Below are 15,302 nucleotides of genomic sequence, written 5' to 3'. Positions count from 1 at the left end.
AAACTGTTTCGAGCCATTGGCATTGCCATCGCAAATCACCTCGCCGAGAGAATTGGGGGGATATTTGGGGAGAGCGGAGAACGGAGAATTGAGAGCGTTACCTGGTATAGCGGCGGAAATTGCAGTGGGTGGTCAGCACGATCGAGTGGGAGAGAGATCCGCTCTTGGGCTTATCTCAAGCTTACTCTCCCTCTCTTTAAATCTTCATCAACTGCTGATGATGATTGGGCAATTTTACCTTTAGAACCCTTACTAAGTATATATTAAATTATCCACTGGCAGTTAAAATTAGATCCACAATATATTGAATAATCATTTCTAAACAATGCAAATTCTTTGAAATTACTAAAAGTGCTGTGGAGACACGCTAACGTGCTTTTCATTTGAATACCTTATCACTGTAGAGTCTCAAAATGTGTGCCAGGCTCGTGACTACAGTAAAGGTCTTAAATATTGGGAGTCATTTAATCTAGGTGTACAATTTTGTATAATTGCTACAATTTGGACCATCCAATTTTAATCAGTTTTTTTCTCTATTTGATGAACCTTTCTCCTTTAGTTAAAAATCAATTATGTATGAAATAACCATGTTTAATTAAAGAAGCCTAATTAGGATTCCCATTCAGAATTTATTTGTTAGAAAATTTGATAAATAAGCAAATCAGAGCAGGGAAATCTTAAATATAAATATTTGCGAAATTCAAAATAGTTTTGGTTGCCAAAAAATATTGTTGAAATATATACAACACATAAAAGAGATACTAGGATACCACCTTTTAAAGCCTCCTCAGCAGGCTAAGATCGAGTTTTCCAAATAAAATACACATTAATTAGGTGAAAATATTCGTGTATTCACATTGATAAATTGTGCTAATAAAATCTTTATACATTCAATAAATCTGTCTATTATTGGAATTGCCAATACTACAGAATGATAGCCAAGCCCTACTTATGGATATAGAGTGTAAGTACAATACTATAACTACGACCGAAAGAGAAAACTACCCATTTGGGAGTTTGTTTATATTATTTGTATATTTAATTATAATTTTGCACATGTCCGCCTGTTTTTGGGTACAACCGTCAGCTGGTGACGGTCAAGGGTTAAACTACTTCGATTAACACTAAGTTTGGTTGGATTTGGGTTCCTAAATGAGCTTGTGTCTGCCCAGGGAGGCTGTGTGCATGGGAGTGCAGTTCTCGATGAGCATGGTCTGACCCCCATCAGTCGGTGATCCGCCACCACCCTTGTTATTGTTGTTGTGGTGGACCCTTTTCATAGGTCGCTTCCTTTCCAGATCCGTACAGGGATGCAGTTCCACGGTCTGTAAACTTTGGGCTCGTTGAAGGGACAGGCGAAGCGGTTTCTTGGGGGGAGTGGGTCGAGCGTTGCGCGTCTCTGTAGCCGGTTTCGATTCGTTTTCGCTATCGAAATCCAGGGATTTTACACTTCTCATATCGCTTGGGAGGCGGGGCTTTAGGGTGTGCGTCTCACTTTGACGGGGCGTGTCACGGCGACGATCCAGTCTAAAATGGTAGAGAAGATTTAAAAGGTTAGACATCTTGCCCCTTAATATCAAATCTAAAAACCTACCCATTGTAATGATTAAGATGCTCCACACTGCGCGCATGCGTGCTCATGAGATGTTCGCGATGCAGTTGCTGTTGTTGCTGGAGAGGATCTCTGGGGCGTTCCCGGTGCTGACGATCCCGGTGGCGTTCCTTCTCACGTCGATGGTGCTGCATATAGGCAGAATCGCTGTTTATGGAGATCTTCGAGGCGGACAGCGACTTGGAGGGCATGGAGTACATGTGCGGCAGACGATCTCTGAAATCGATGTGAGTATTCTCCTTGATCAACGTTTTGGTCACATGTGCCTGCGGCGTTTGTGTGGAGCCTATATCTTCACCCATCAGCTCAATGGGTTTGCCGCCCACCAAAGTGGTAATATAGTTGCCCCTCTGGAAGATCAGTGGTTTTTCAGGGGGCGTCGAAGGAGGCGAAGATATGCTGATGCTGGTCACGTGCTGAGATTGATTGGAGGATGCCTGTTGTTGCTGATGTTGCTGCTGCTGGGGAGGACTATGATCCTTTACCGTTTGGAGCTCTCGCACCTGCTCTTCCAGGTAGGAAATGCGATGCTGCAGCCTCATGTTGTTCTCCTTCTCCTGGTCGAGTTGCTTTTGTGGTATGGGTACGGATTTTCTACGCAGTACCACCATCTGGCACTTGCCAGAGTTTCCCACTTGCTTTTGCAGTTCTTCTTTCGATTTTCCGGTGACCAGACGTCCATTGATCTCTAAGATACGATCGCCCTTGTACAATCCATCGCCTTCTAAAGCCCATTCAACATAATAGCCCGGTTGATCTGTTCTCTGTTGAGCAGCCCATCTGCCAGAGGTGGCATGTACGGCATGCAGACTCAGCGAGACTCCAGAACTAATGATGTTGTATAGGGTCTGGGCTTCGGGCTTCGACTTCTCCAGACGGGCCTGCAAAGCACGAGCCTCCTCCACAATCGAAAGCATCTGCAGCTCTTCCCTCCCAAGAGCATACTCCAATTCGGCTTGACGTATACGAATGTCTATATTGCTGTGGATGAAATAATATCTATAAAGTATCTACTTCCTCTTTATATTATTAAGCTACTCACTCTGTGATGTCCAGCTTCTCAAGGGCACTCTTCAGATTCTTGATCTTAATTCGCTTATTCTCCGCCTCCGATTTCAGTCTGTTTAGTTTTTGTTCAGCCGCCGGCTTCTCGGATTCATCCAACGGTGGCCCCGTGGGGCGTGGCAGTTTGCCCAGACATAGTTGGATGCGAAGATTTTGGATGACCGCCTCCCGATCCTGAAGAGCCGATCGGAGTTCCTTGGATTCGCTACGCGTGGATCGCGAGGAGAGTGTACCGCCCAGGGAACCACCCTTTCGCCTTCTTCCGGTTGTTGAACAGTGGGTAGTGGTGGTGGTGGTACTGGCAGTCTCCTGGTTCGTCTCTGCAGTCGAGTGCAGACTGTACTTGACGGCACTGCCACAACCCTTCGGATTCAGAATGGTCTGTAACAAAAGAAGGGGAACAAAGAAGTGAGTTTATCTTATTAAGCACAACAAAGTCAGGGAGTGAAGTAAGGTAGACATTGGGTTGATTTTGATAAGAAATATACATATATTTATTTTAAAGATTACAAATCTCTTTGAGAAACATTATCATATAAGCTGCATATAAGGTATTCAGGGGTTGGGTTTACTCCTTGGGTATGTCGTACACTCCGCACTCTCGATTGGCGGGTACCGAAACATCTGAAAGTTATATTTCTTAGTAAGGAGAGTTAAACATTGATTTTCCTATATTCCCACCTATTTTCTTGGGATATGGCAAGTTTAGGGTGTCCATGATTTTGACAAACTCTTCGATATCCTTAGTCAGTCTGGGGTTATAGCGCTTCTCCTCCCACACACTGCTTTCCAATTGACCCCTGGAATAGGCAGATATTAGAGATAAATCTCATATCTTTCCAGACACCACTCACTTGTAGTCGTGCGCCGGATAGATGCGAAAGTTCTCTGGGAGAGTAAAGATCTTGCAATGCACATTATCGTATAGATTACGTGGACAGCCCTCCTGGAAATCAGTGCGTCCGCAACCTCGAATTAGGACGGTATCCCCGGTGAAGATACAACCCTGATCCTTGATCACATAACTCATGCAGCCATTTGTGTGTCCCGGTGTGGCCAAAGTGTCTATCACATGGGTGCCGAAATCTATGCGATCTCCCTCCTTCAGGTGACGATCCGCTTTTGCTCCACTGGCGGCGGCAATTACCGTCTGACACCCCGTCAACTTCCTCAGCCAACCGCTGCCAGTTATGTGATCCGCATGCATATGGGTGTTGACTTGGGAAATAGGGAAATTCGTTGGTGTCGTGATGAAATTATCTATCCATCCGTAGATAGAGATCGCTTTCACTTACTGGCATACTTTAACTGAAAACCCAGATCCTTGACCAACTGGGCATCCCGTTTCGCCTGTTCCAGCACCGGATCAATAATCACGGCATCTCCATTCTTCAGATCCGCCAAAAGGTAACTATAGGTGCTACTTTCTCCATCAAAAAGCTGTGTGAAAGGTTATGAAAATCTCACCGGGACATTTCATAATAGAGTAGCTAATTACATACTTGGCGGAAGAAGAAGTCTGGAGAAAAAGGCTGTCGTTCAGGTAGGCTCATGGTTCCAAAAGAGCTCAAAGATCTGATATTACTGACCAACGTTGGGGGCTTTCGCGTTGATAGTCGTTTGAGGGCTGACAGCATACTGGATCCCACTACTCGCATTTTGTGCTCGTATTTCTATCTATTTGAGGTTCGTGTGTAATTGTTTGGCCCGTTTAGACTTTTACCCACTAAACGTTTCACTTGATAACTGTTTTGTGGGGCTTACTTATTAGAAGTTAATCAGTATTGAGCTGACCAATGGAATCTGATAAAGTTCCTAATTTTATTAAATTACTGATAATTGAGCACTTTTTGTTGTTTCGATTACAGTCTTTCGATTATCACAAATATTACACTTGATCAGAGGTAAAGTATATCACTCGCGTACCGGAATTTATATACAAGCAATAAACAATTGTGGACAATTTACACAATAATAAACAAAAGTTTGGTGAACACAGAGAAATTTCAGCGGCACATCAGCTGAAGTGTTGAGTTTTACTGAGTTGAATTAGGGTGTGTTGGTTGGAGCTTCGTCTATGAGCTTTTGGGGAACCTGTTGCTTTGACGTAGGAAAAGCTTTTTGAACTTTGAACAAGAGCGGACTACGTGATGAGAAAAATAATTCTTTCAATGTCAATACTGGTGTATATTTGGTTTGTTATAGATGCTTTTAGAATGAGCATTACGTTGAAGTATGAACTGATTTATCGAAGACTACTATTTCCAACAGTTGCATAAGCCACATATCTACTTATCAGTGTAGAACAGATATAATATAGTTGCTTGCATTTTGAAACAAGTTGACTTATACGATCTATAAAGACTTAAATCTCATTGTTTTCCTAAAGATTATATTCCATCAAAATAAATCAGGCAAACTGTTAAAACTTTTAAATAATATAAAAATAATGAGACAATGGAAGGGTTGCATTTGTGTTACTTTTGAATATATTTTTTGAGATCTTAAAAAACACTCCCAAATACACAAGAACTAAAAGCCGTTACAGAGTCTTGTCTCAGCTGCATTTACTTATGTGCCCCTCAAAAACTGCAACAACCACCTTTTGGTCGCATTTTAGGCTTCCTTGCACCCCTTCGGTAACAACCCCTACTTTTTTTCTACCACCTCGAGGAAGTTGCAGTTGTTAAGAAATTTTTACAAAATTAATAAGAAGGAAAATAAATTCAGACCGGACATTGTCCACTACTCGGGGTGAACGTGAGAACTTCTTCACTCGCCGGATTTCGTTGTAAATTTCTTGACTTTTTCCTAAGATCATAAATAAATTTGCATATCTTACGAGTTCAAATTCATTTATTAACAGCTCGGACTGGAAATCTATTTAGCATTCGCGTTGAGTAATTGGTGTAATTTTGTGGAAGGAATTAATTGACCGTAGATGGTGAAGTAAGTAGGGAAATCTGGCGATAGGAGAAGGGTGGTATGAAATGCAGCCCGACTTCGGGGTGCTGGTTTTTGTAGGGTCTTTGAATAGGGAAAGAAAAGATATCGATTTCGTTTCGCTCTGCCTGTGATTACTTCACATTTTGGGGGGAGTTGTTTGTTCAGCCTTTTGGTTATGGCCAATTTACTGGGCCTATTTATAGTTGCTATTACAATTGATACGCCTCCCCCCCCAAAAACCCATGTCTAAACACCTGTCAGTTGATGATTCGCATCGATGGTGATGTTGATTTTTAACCCAAACAAAACATATTCGTCACTCACTTTTGCTTTCAATCATTTCGCTGCGAGTGAAAGTTCCATTGTGGGGACTGACTTCTTTCTACTAATTTGCTAAGCAGCCATCATGCGAGTATGTATCTAAAGAGATATTTACCCACAAAAGGCCCAGTGAGGAGGTTCAAATGGCCGAATGTTAAAGATTAGTGGGGTCATAAGCACCTCATTTCCATCATCATAACTGCCAAAGTGACTTTCTTTAATTTCGAAAGAAAAAATTGCAATATTACTCCACATTGCGCTTTTATTATCTACTATAGGAAATTCAAAGCACATGAAATTCTCCGAGTCTATTGAATTATAATTTCACTTTTCTCACACTTACTTATTCCACTCACTTCCCCCACATAAAAAATAAATACATACGAAAATTCCCAGCTTGGCTATGCAATATTTCACACATAATACCTGTTAAAAAGATTTTGATACTCGAACTACCAATCGTTTGAATGCAACTGCTTGAATGACTCTGCATTGTGGGCTGCGTGAAAGTGTTGCTTAAAAATGCATTCAAATGGATTTGCAATTAATTGTTGAAATTTGTTTTGAGCTCTTACATTTTCATGTTTTATGTTGTTTTCAACGCTTTATTAATATGCATTTATTTGGATTAAAGTGACGGAGAAGCTTGGATTTAATACACAGAAAAAAATTAATATCTAACATTTTAAGAAAAGGTTGAAATACATCAACGTTTAAAAGAATTGGAATACACAATCCACTTTTAAATAAATAGTTCGATCGTTAATTTTTCAAATTAAATAGTGCTCTAACTCTTTTAACCACATTAGTTTATAAATATGCTTGATTAATGTTCCCAAAAATTATAGTGTAATAAATCTTCGACTTAAGTTAATGCATTTTATTTTTATCTGGTATTTGCTGGCTTGTATCTGCGATTTATGTTTGCCCATTTGCGAATTTCGTTTTCGACAACTTTCTAGCGTGTAGCGATGCAAAGTATCTGGGGTGAGTGCTTGCAGCTTATGGCTAATGCTAATGCCTGATGCTTGTCGGCCTGTGCGTGTCAATATCTAATTAGCGTAGATAGTATTCGCGCACTTACATAATCGAATCAGACAATAGGGGCGGGGTAGGGCGGTTGCATTAATTATGTTAGGTCTTACACAATAAGCCCATTGGCGCATAGGTTTTTCTGCAAACGAGGCAACTTACCATGGAGGCGGACTTCTGTTTGGCGAAGGCGCGATGATGCGCGGAAATCGGTTCACTAACCACACTTCCGGTGTCCATGATGGAAAACAGTGCAGTCTGCGTTTTCAGCTCTGAAATGGAGTAAAAGATATGGTGAGTCTTTAAGATACAACCTCAAGTTGACAGTGATATATATCATGTGGTGGTGAACTTTGAACCCTGGCAATCGCTGGCAAGTGGACAGCCCCACAATTCAGTCCTAGACTTCAGCTCACTTCAAAGTCACTTTAATTTCGCGTTCCGCTCGGCAAGGCAAAAACAATTGGTCTTCAATTTTCGGTTCGTCGGTCTTAACAGCTTTGGCACGTTACATGCGATTCGTTGAAGACGTTTTAATTGGTCCCTGGCCACCAGAACCATCCTTTAAGTTCTCATTTCATCATTCATATTGTAGATCCGTTAAAGAAATGCGGACCACATGCAAATGAGATGGTTACAGAAAACAACAACGCACTTTCGGTGGTTCAGGGGCCCAACAACAAAGAAATGCATTCGATATGCAGATCTGCACAGCCGCAAGATACACACTCTCGAGATGGTATCTCGCGGATGAGGTTGCATAGATCACATTACTTAATGTGCCGGCAAACGCAATAACAACGACGGCTGCTCATTTCCCTCTTTTCTGGCTTTTCACTTGTTTGCCTTTTTGCCTTTGTCGGCACTCGAAGACAAAGCGCTTCATTCATACTGCAATTGTCATAGATACTTGTGACATACAAAATGTATCTCACAGGGCTAAGGGTTTAAACTCGTACCGTTAGCTTCGTTTTTATTGAGTGCTAAAAAAAGAACAAGTTCTATGAAAAAGCAGTTCACATTGCGACGTTTAAAGATTTCCCACCCATGCTGAAGAGCTGCTAAGTTGAAAGCAAACTTTCGATGAAAGTTTTTGAAACTAATTCATCATGTTATGTTTAACTATTAATTTTAAAGATAATTAAGCAACGCTTTGGAAGTACTAGTTTAATGGGTATATTAAGAAAAGCAAGTATTTACTTTTTTTGTAAAATTATTCTAGTTTAAATATTCTATTTTAACACCAAAGTACATCTACCAGTTTTGGGAAGTTTGTATCTCTAGCATCTGTTTGACATTGTACTATTTAGCTTTGGGCTTGGGCTTGCGCCTTTAGCCTTCAAGATAAACCCAGCAAGTCATTAGTCTTGGAGAATAATTATCATGCTGGCATTGCCGCAAGCGACGTTCTACAAAATTTAGCTAAGAACTCCATCTACATCTTGTCTAACCCCATCTTTTGGGGCCTATATCTCTCTGCTGGCATGTTGGGACAGGAACTAGATAAAGCCAGAAGATATGAGGGGAGTTTACCTCGCTCAATGTGGGCCTACCATTAATCTAATTTCGCCTTAATGCTTAATTGCGGAATGGAGAATGGAAAGAGACCTGCTTAGAGAGCTTTGAATGAAAACCACGACGAGTACTCGCACATTAGCGACTGGATTTGAATCTATCTCTCTTTTGGCTGATTGTACTTTGTTAGAACGCTTTGCTAATGAGCTGAAATTATGGGGAACTAGGGAGAAGAATCTGTCAGGAATCTACAAAGTATCTACCATTCGCCAAATTGCACCAGTGTCAGTTACAATTCTCAATTGGCTGTGGGAAAAGTCTGTCAACCGTGAAGATCGTTCAACTATACCCTCTTCAGCATACTTAACTATACGTATACATATGAGAGCCGACTTATATGCATGTAATTATTATTCTTGAATTTGCGTGCCCAACTCTGAAGGGTTCCCCGTGTCTGTCTCTATATATTTTTATTTAATAGGAACGAGAGCAAGTGCAGCGAGACCGGGGATCAGGTGCTTCCCAGGCCCCGGGTCTTGAGCATGTGGGCGCTAAAGCCACTGAAGCGCAACCAGACCAAGAACAAGTACTTGTACTCCATAATCAAGTTATTAAAGAGAGTTACCTGGGGAGAAGGCACCTATATAATTAAACAAATTTCAAGTCTTTGTGTTTGTCAGCTACATCAACTGATCTACATCACATTTATGGTTTAAGTTAATTAAATATCACCCTGAGTACGGTAGGGAATTTATTTCCATTTTTGGGTAGTTAAGACAAATCATAAAAACACTGCTACTTCGTTCACGAGTATGAAAAGATTTTCATTATGACAACACTTTCAAAATGATTTATCTTCAGAAATATGTTTGTAAGAATCTTAATTTTGAGTTACCCATACTGTAAATTACATAGTTTAATAGCCCACACCTTTCCTCACGCTACCATCTCCATTAGCCACTAAGCCCTGTAATCTTTTCCATTTGGACTTCATTTATGTTGTTCGCGTTTCCGGCGTTTCAGTCAAGTTAGAAGAGTGAAACTGACAAAAAGCCGAGTTTATGAAGCAATTCGACTCAAGGTAGCACAAACAATGTTTTCCAGTCAAGAACCAAGAACAAGCTGCAAATTGTGGTATTTAACTGTTACACCTAAATTCAAGTTGCAAATTGCATTTTCGATGCTGATGGCCACGCAAGTGGAACGATGTCCAGTGGCTTTAGTTGCCAAGTGAAACTTGTTCGGATGCGAATTTTCCGGTCTAACCAAGAGATCTCACACGAAATGACCCAAAAAGCCAGCGAAATGATGACAAGTTTATTCAGCTTTTTATCATTTCTCTCAGGCTTTAGATGAAATTGATGTCGCCAAGGTCCCAGGGGATCTGTTCTAACTCGAATTCAAACGGTTACTCTGAGAATCTTGCAATAAATTCCAATCAACAGAGATCGAGATCTTGAATCGGATCTTCCATTAAGCCATATATCAAATGCAGTCCGTTCGGATGTTGACAGTTTGTTGCGTATACGCTAAAAACATCTGCCCACACATCAAATGCCGCGTTTTATGTTAATTCAATAGCTTGGAAATCAAATCAAATTTCAGTCTATCTTGCGGGGGGCGTTACCTGCCCCGCCCCTCTGCTGTTATTTGTTTACTATTATTTTTCTTTTCAAGCGCGCCTACAAAATTGTTGCGAGATGAGCTCAGTGCGCGCCCACGAAGTTGTTAAACAATGCAAAATTATTTTGCTCAATTACTTAAATGGAGATGACACCTGGTTCTAATATATAGTGGTTTATATATACGCGTAATAACTTGATTCGAAGCTTTGACTGCTGATGCAAATGAAAAAAGTCTAACAGCTTTTGGCACTGTTAAAGTAAGCAGATAAGAGTCATGTTAAGTTTTTCCAGCTGCTAGAAGCATTCTGACAGCGGTGAAGGGTATTGCGCTTTGGCCAGATATTTAACAGAGCCTCTTTAGCTCAGTGGCAGAGCACTGGTCTTGTAAACCAGGGGTCGTGAGTTCAATCCTCACAGGAGGCATTAGCCTGAAAATCAGTTTTTTCTTTTATTTTTTATTTTTTGTTTACTTTTTTCTTTTTGGCAAGGTTGAAATAATTATGAAAATTACCTCAATTCAGTTTCGGTAACATTGCGGCGTATTAATAACCTTTATGAATAAACATTTGCCCTGCGGGCATGACGCCAAATTAGGTTTGTTTTTATATTTTCAATGTGGTTTTCCTATAAACGTTAACCCCTGACTAGTTTTGTAGTTTCCCAACACCTGCGCGCCCTGTCTGTTCGAGTTATTTACGAGCTGAAATATTTCTCTTGGCACTAACACACTGCGGCAAAACACAAATTAGCCCAGCTTGACAATTGGCCTGGCTTGTCGGGCATTATTATGTGTGCACAAGTGTCACAAGCGCAGCCCCGACATTGATAATTTTAATCGCCTCGGAGGCTGCTGGCTACATGGCCAACAAAATGGACCTGACCGGGCTAAGATGGCTTGACAACGGGCTAAGAATATGCTTAATGGACTTGACATCAATATGGAAATTTCTTTGTTTGTTTTGGGGTTTATGTATTTCTTTTTATGAACTGAACTTTGAGAGACTTTCGAAGAAAAGGTCGTTGGTTTGTTTATTTGTTTGTTCTAATAAACTACTGCCTTATGTCATAAACTGGGAACATACATATGCATCGCGGGTACGACTGTTGCTTTTATAGAAAGAGTTATAATGGCATTAATTGTTCGATTTTAGATAATAATAATATTCTTATAAAAATATTAATTATCAATTTTTAATGCTCTATGTTTATTTCGGATGTAAATGTATTCCAACAATAAACTTAACTTGCTATATTTGCGGTAATTACATCGGAAATTTTAGACTTAATATTATGATCCCAAGTTCCGCACCAAAACATCTTCGGTTTTATAGTTTAATTTTTCGAATGATTACTGTACGGGCTGTTGGTTTTGCAGCTGTTGCTATTTCAGCTGATAATTGCCCATCATTTACAGTGGGCAATTAGTCTCGGTTATATTTTCCCGACAGTGTGTATATCGTTCACAGTTAGAATGTCAGCTGTCTTCAGATCGAGATGCAGATTGGGGTCGCGAAAGTCGTCGCCGCACTGGACAAATCACTTATGCAAATCAATTCTAGAAAGTCGGCCTGCGATTAGGCGCTCTATGAAAGTGCAAATTGCCCTGGCCAGAGATCGGAAATACGACCCAAACGAAAGCGAAATCGATGCCGATAGTCTTGGCTTGGTTTATTTTGAGAAGATAAAGATTTGCAGCTCTCGTTTTAATTGTTGTAGCGCCTCTCTGAATGAAAGTGAAAACCGCAACCGAAACAGTTAGCCCGAATAGTCAACATACTCAGGTCGACGATGTATGCAAAGTTATCTACCCGAATCTTGGCTTTCTTTTCCCACTTAATGGGTGAAGTAGACAAAACAAAAGTCAGCATAAATGCGTTGATGCATCTCAGTCTACACATAGACAAGAAATCACGACATGAAGCCCACATAAAAATAAAATACAGTCATTCGAAAATTAACATATCCAACAAATAGCCGAAAAACAAACTTTGATTAGGTTGTTAGCATTGAAAAAATCGAGAAACATACAAAAGTCAAAGACGAACAGCCAAAAGAATCCGAAGAGTATGTAAATGACACTCAAGAGACCCCAAAGACATCCTGTCGATAAAGGGTTTGGCATTTCAATGAAGAAATGGAAACGAAGAATACATTTCGGTTAGAGACCAGATCAATTGTCATTCAAATGCAGCAGCGATTCCCAAAAGGAAATATCTAATTAAAATTAATGACAAAAGCGAGATGGGTGATATGTAAACTGAGATACATACAGAACCTGCCACTGCATTTAAGCCACGATTCGAAAGGGGTCTCGAGAACGTATCAAGTTCGTCGATTGTGATTCAACCGCAAAATTCTCATACGTAATTATATGGTCAGAGATCGAGTCATATTTGACTGATTGATTGTGTCTGCTTAGAGGAATTTTACTTAACATTTTCATCTGCTTTTTCTGTGGAACTTTGAACTTGGCTAAGGCATAATGAGCAAAAACAGCCATACTGTTTACTCCCTTATCTGCGACTCATCAACAAGGCAAATCGCGTTTTAATAGACAGCTGGCTGACTAATTTATTTGCGAGGTTTTCTTTTTTTTTTATGCCGCTTTTGTTATGATAAGAAAAGAGTTATAAAAGAGTTCGAAAGTTCTGCCATAAATATTCAGATATCAGAACCGTTTACCCATTGCTCATGGGGATTATGCAAGACAAATTCCAACTAAAGATCTTCAGGAGGAGTGGCCTTCTGAAGAGCAGAAAAAAACAAAGATAAAATTGCCCCATCATCACTATTATTTTTGCCGCGACGACCCCGTTTGCGCTAAAGATGCCGCATTGTATTTTAGAATGCAACAATTGATTGCTGCTTAACCTTTCGCTTTCTGCAAGTGATTTTCGATCTTCATTTGTAGCCCCATTGTTATTGCCGATGAAAAGTACTTACCAGCTTAAAGTACGGATCCCAGTTAAAAGTCAACCAATAACTTTGAACAATGGCAATGTGCGCAAATCAATGGCCACATTTCATTTCATTGCATTTGATTGGTTTGTTTTTGCGGAGGGAGGAAAGCCTCAATTTGGTGTATTGTATTGTGCGAATTATTTACACTTGGGACATAAATCAATGATGTCAATGTTTAAACCGATTGTTTGAAACCGCATCGAAACCGTTACTAAAACGCGATCGGCACATTTAGTTTTAATTTTTTTGTTTATTGTTTCCGCTTGCAGCAGTTAAATTAATTATGGAATTTCCTTAGTGTGTTTCCTTTGTTTATGGAGGATACAGGAAATTTACTCTCGAATGGGATAGGTAAACAAAACACACAAATTCACGTAGGTTGTAGGAGTGGAATATCCGTTTTCCCGATCAGGTTAATGGAAGAAGGTTCAAGAGAAATAAACACGAAATCGATTATGGATTATACAGAGACTGTGCGCGCACACCCGATCGCGTCGACTTGTGGATGAAGTCTGAACATCGTGACTTGAACGACAGTCGGGCATTACATGAAGCCGCTCTCTGGGTTTGTTTCTCTCCGACTCTTTGGGATTCTCACCTCTTCACCCTCTCTCTATATTCAGTGTTGCCCGTTATTTGTTACAAAAAGTAGCTTAATAATTTATAAGGTTTAATCAAAAATAGCTAAATATTTGAGAACTTTAATTTAGTTAAAAATAGCATATTTCTAGAGAATTATATGAAAAGTTATACATATTTACCCCAGTAATTTACTTTTGAAATTAGTAACAGCAATAAATTTTCACAGTAGTCTCATTAGATTTTCGGAAACTAAATTGGAACCGATTTATTAAAAACAGATTTAAGAAACAGGAAATTGTATTTTTTAAATTTCAAACAATTTATAGACTTTAATTAATCATAAAATAAAAATAAAAAATTCCCTTCTTCAGCAATAGAAAATAAATTTAGCTTTAAAATAGCTGAGCTAATTCTACTGGTGGTGGGTGAGTAAGTGAGAGAGCGGTTGTAGAACAGAGAGCAGAGTGGAGTACTTGCGAAGTGCACTGGGCTCCGGATTTATTGGGTTATAGTGTGTGCGACCGACCCGCTGCGATCGTAATGGGTAATGGTTAATAGAGTTCCAGTGCATTGAACTCCACTCCCTCGTCTTTTCGGTGGGTGTCTCTGCCTATTTTGACAGCTGCCGCTGCATCCGAGATTTTACGATGCAGCGCGCATCGCATCTCAAACTGCTCATTTGCCTGCTGCTCCAGTTGCATCATCGCCATCACCATCATCGACATATGGTTTATATAGTGTGCCCTCTATCTGCCTTTTATCTCTGGCGTTTCGGTCCGATGAGTCCGCTCGTGCGCAAAGTCAATTAAAATGATCACAACAATCCCAAAAAACAGAAACCCTTTACCCTATGTCGAGGGTAAAATCGGCATGCGTAGGGGTTGCTGGCGTTGATTGTATTTCCCTTCATTAAATGCAACCCAAAATAGATACACAACGGAGCCAAATTCAAGAGCAGGCATAAATCAAAATTAAACAAAAATTAAAACAGGAAAAAAAACAAGAAAGGAAAGCTAACTTCGGGCGGAGCCGAAGTTGAAATACCCTTGCAGAATATTCTGCAAATTATATTCTCCAAAATCATTCATAATGCATTCTTAATACTCATAAAAAATCCCAACTTCCTAACTTTAAAAACACCAAAGTTATGGCATTTCCAATCGTTCAGTTATATGGCAGTTATAGAATATAGTCGGCCGATCCTTATGAAATTTGATATGTCGGATTGATTAGGCAAAAATAAAACCCATAGAAAATCCCAACTTCCTAACTTAACAAACACCAAAGTTATGGCATTTCCGATCAATCAGTTATATGGCAGCTATAAGATATAGTCGGCCGATCCTTATGAAATTTGGTACGTCTGATTGATTGGCCAAATATAAAACCCATAGAAAATCCCAACTTCCTAACTTTACAAACACCAAAGTTATGGCATTTCCGATCAATCAGTTATATGGCAGCTATAAGATATAGTTGGCCGATCCTTATGAAATTTGGTACGTCAGATTGATTGGCCAAATATAAAACCCATAGAAAATCCCAACTTCCTAACTTTACAAACACCAAAGTTATGGCATTTCCGATCAATCAGTTATATGGCAGCTATAAGATATAGTCGGCCGATCCTTATGAAATTTGGT

At 39.9% G+C, this 15,302-nt stretch overlaps 2 protein-coding genes and 1 non-coding gene across 3 annotated transcripts; 1 reads left to right on the top strand and 2 right to left on the bottom strand.

The window, feature by feature from the left end:
• Positions 1–832: 832 nt before the first annotated feature.
• Positions 833–13,575, bottom strand: LOC108044844. The gene is made up of 5 exons (XM_017123999.1): positions 13,060–13,575; positions 7,139–7,248; positions 2,655–3,058; positions 1,595–2,593; positions 833–1,527 (listed from the first exon to the last, which is right to left on the bottom strand). Exons 2-5 carry the CDS (start codon positions 7,214–7,216, stop codon positions 1,149–1,151), a joined length of 1,860 nt encoding a protein of 619 aa, XP_016979488.1. The 5' UTR covers positions 7,217–7,248; positions 13,060–13,575; the 3' UTR covers positions 833–1,148.
• LOC108044845 (persulfide dioxygenase ETHE1, mitochondrial) lies at positions 3,144–4,729 on the bottom strand. The gene is made up of 5 exons (XM_017124001.2): positions 4,180–4,729; positions 3,973–4,117; positions 3,532–3,895; positions 3,359–3,477; positions 3,144–3,301 (listed from the first exon to the last, which is right to left on the bottom strand). The coding sequence occupies exons 1-5, from the start codon at positions 4,333–4,335 to the stop codon at positions 3,246–3,248; spliced, it is 840 nt and encodes a 279-aa protein (XP_016979490.1). The 5' UTR covers positions 4,336–4,729; the 3' UTR covers positions 3,144–3,245.
• Positions 10,468–10,539, top strand: Trnat-ugu. Its single transcript has one exon. It is a non-coding gene; the product is annotated as a tRNA-Thr (tRNA).
• Positions 13,576–15,302: the final 1,727 nt, after the last annotated feature.

Source organism: Drosophila rhopaloa, unplaced genomic scaffold, assembly GCF_018152115.1.
Source record: "Drosophila rhopaloa isolate 14029-0021.01 unplaced genomic scaffold, ASM1815211v1 contig_115, whole genome shotgun sequence".
NCBI lineage: Eukaryota > Metazoa > Arthropoda > Insecta > Diptera > Drosophilidae > Drosophila > Drosophila rhopaloa.
The sequence above is the reverse complement of the archived record's forward strand: the minus strand, read 5'-3'. Positions and strand labels throughout refer to the sequence as shown.